The 1,942-nt window shown below is 39.8% G+C and overlaps 1 protein-coding gene across 1 annotated transcript in view; it reads left to right on the plus strand.

Moving 5' to 3' along the window:
• Window positions 1–1,942, plus strand: part of COL4A4 (collagen type IV alpha 4 chain) — a 183,852-nt gene that overhangs the window by 97,041 nt on the left and 84,869 nt on the right. The window contains exon 26 of the mRNA XM_019503074.1: window positions 737–805. Within this exon, the coding sequence (XP_019358619.1) occupies window positions 737–805 (69 nt within the window). The remainder of the gene's footprint in view (window positions 1–736; window positions 806–1,942) is intronic.

The following is a 1,942-nucleotide window of genomic DNA, read 5'->3' on the forward strand; positions in this document are numbered from 1 at the left end:
AGGTCCCTTCTGACCCCAAACTACTATGAAACTATGAATCTGTTGAGGTCCATTCTGACCCTAGCATCTATGAATCTATAAATAATTAATTAATTGTCTTTCTTCTTAGGAAGTGTTCAGGCCTCTCATCCAGATAAACAGTAAACTATGTAATGATCTTATATGAAGCTTGATATTTCTCAGTAATTATTTGAAGTCAATATTCTGTACAGAGAAAAGTAAAAAGCATTCCCATTTTGTAGTCTTAGTTTCCTTTTTCAACAAATTATTAGTAATAAATACTTCTACATATTTAAAGTGCCTAACCAGTTGACATCTCTGGAGGCAAAGTGGAAATTTACATAGTGGATTAAAGTATATTACTTTCAGTTTTTGTCCCCTTTCCCCTCTCTCAGATGATATTGCAAAGACTAACATTTAGTGTCAAAACAAAAGTCAAATTGTATTATTTTTCTTTGGAGGTATCTTTTTCTATATTCCTCATATGATGTTATGATAGTTTTAATGATTCACATAACCATTTTACAAAATATGTAATAAAAAATACATTAAAAAACCCATAACCTTAAATAATATGGAAATCAGTATTTATATAAATATTTTATAATTATAGCTTGTACATTTGGTAAGTGCTGATATTATTATTAATATGACATGGATATATTCACAATTGGTAAACATTCAGATTTTGTTTATTCATGTATAATATCTGTGTATTTTTTCTGCTTTGTTTTAGGTGATGCACATTGCTCTGTTCTACCAGTTCCTGGAAATCCAGGGCTCCCAGGCTTTAAAGGTGTTCAAGGTATGATTAGTTAGGCTCTGGAAGGTAGTTTTCTGATTTCCATAGACATTGTATTCTGTGCTCAAATCACAGAATCATAGGGCTGGAAGGGACCTCAGGAGTTCTTTAGTCCACCCCCTTGCTTAAGGCTGGAAGTTTCACAACCTCTCTAGGTGACCTGTTCCAGTGCCTAGCCACCCTCATAATCAGAAAGTTCTTCCTATTACCTAGCCTAAATTTCCCTTGTAACAGTTTTTTGGAGAGTAGAGGGAAGTTTCTGCTCTACTGGGAGTACGGGTCCAGACTATAACCCAGGTTCTGCTCCAAATCACCACCAACTCACTAAACTACACAACATCTACTTGATTTCCTAATGAAAAATAGGTAACTTTGTAAAAGCACATCACATGGTAAGCAGGTTATTTCAACAGAAACACAGCGTGTGTCAAAAAAACAACTCTGCAAATGCACAGGAGGAGACTATAAATGAATTATAACTACAGATCTAGGCCCCAGATTGGTCCAATTTGTGTGGTCACCATAGGGTGAGAAGGAAAGTAAATTGCTACTGTACAGTAGTATACATGATTGCCAGTGGTCATGAGAGCAGAGAGCAGCTTTCACAGGGCTGCTACTCTACTGCTGCAAAGCCTGTGGATGGGACGGTCAGAAATGAAGGGGGTGGGGGCGGGGAAGAGAGAGGGCTTGTTCTAACCACTAGCTAGAGTATGTACATCAACAGACCAGGGGAACTAAGCTGTGCCAGGGACAGATGCAGTGCTAGAATACTTCCTTGCCAGAGCCCAGAGCTGTCCACAAGGCAGGCAGTAACATTCAAAATCATAATTTTGAATGTTGACAAGGAGACACCGCCTGAGCAGACGAGGAGACACCACCCGAGCAAGACAGGTGACAAATGCAAGGAGTGCCCAGGTAAGAAACAGGGGTCCAAACAGTCTCCCAAATTGGGGGGTGGCACACGCAGCTAGGCAGGGCCTTAAATGCCTATATACCAATGCTCGTAGTATGGGGAATAAGCAGGAGGAACTCGCCCTCAGAATAGCCAGTTCAGACCCAGACATAATAGGGCTTACAGAAACTTGGTGGGATTCATCCCACGACTGGGCAGTTAGCATTAGGGGCTATAGGCTTTACAGG

The sequence above is a fragment of the Gavialis gangeticus genome, unplaced genomic scaffold, assembly GCF_001723915.1.
Source record: "Gavialis gangeticus isolate Ggan-Ray unplaced genomic scaffold, GavGan_comp1, whole genome shotgun sequence".
In the NCBI taxonomy this organism is placed as follows: Eukaryota; Metazoa; Chordata; order Crocodylia; family Gavialidae; genus Gavialis; species Gavialis gangeticus.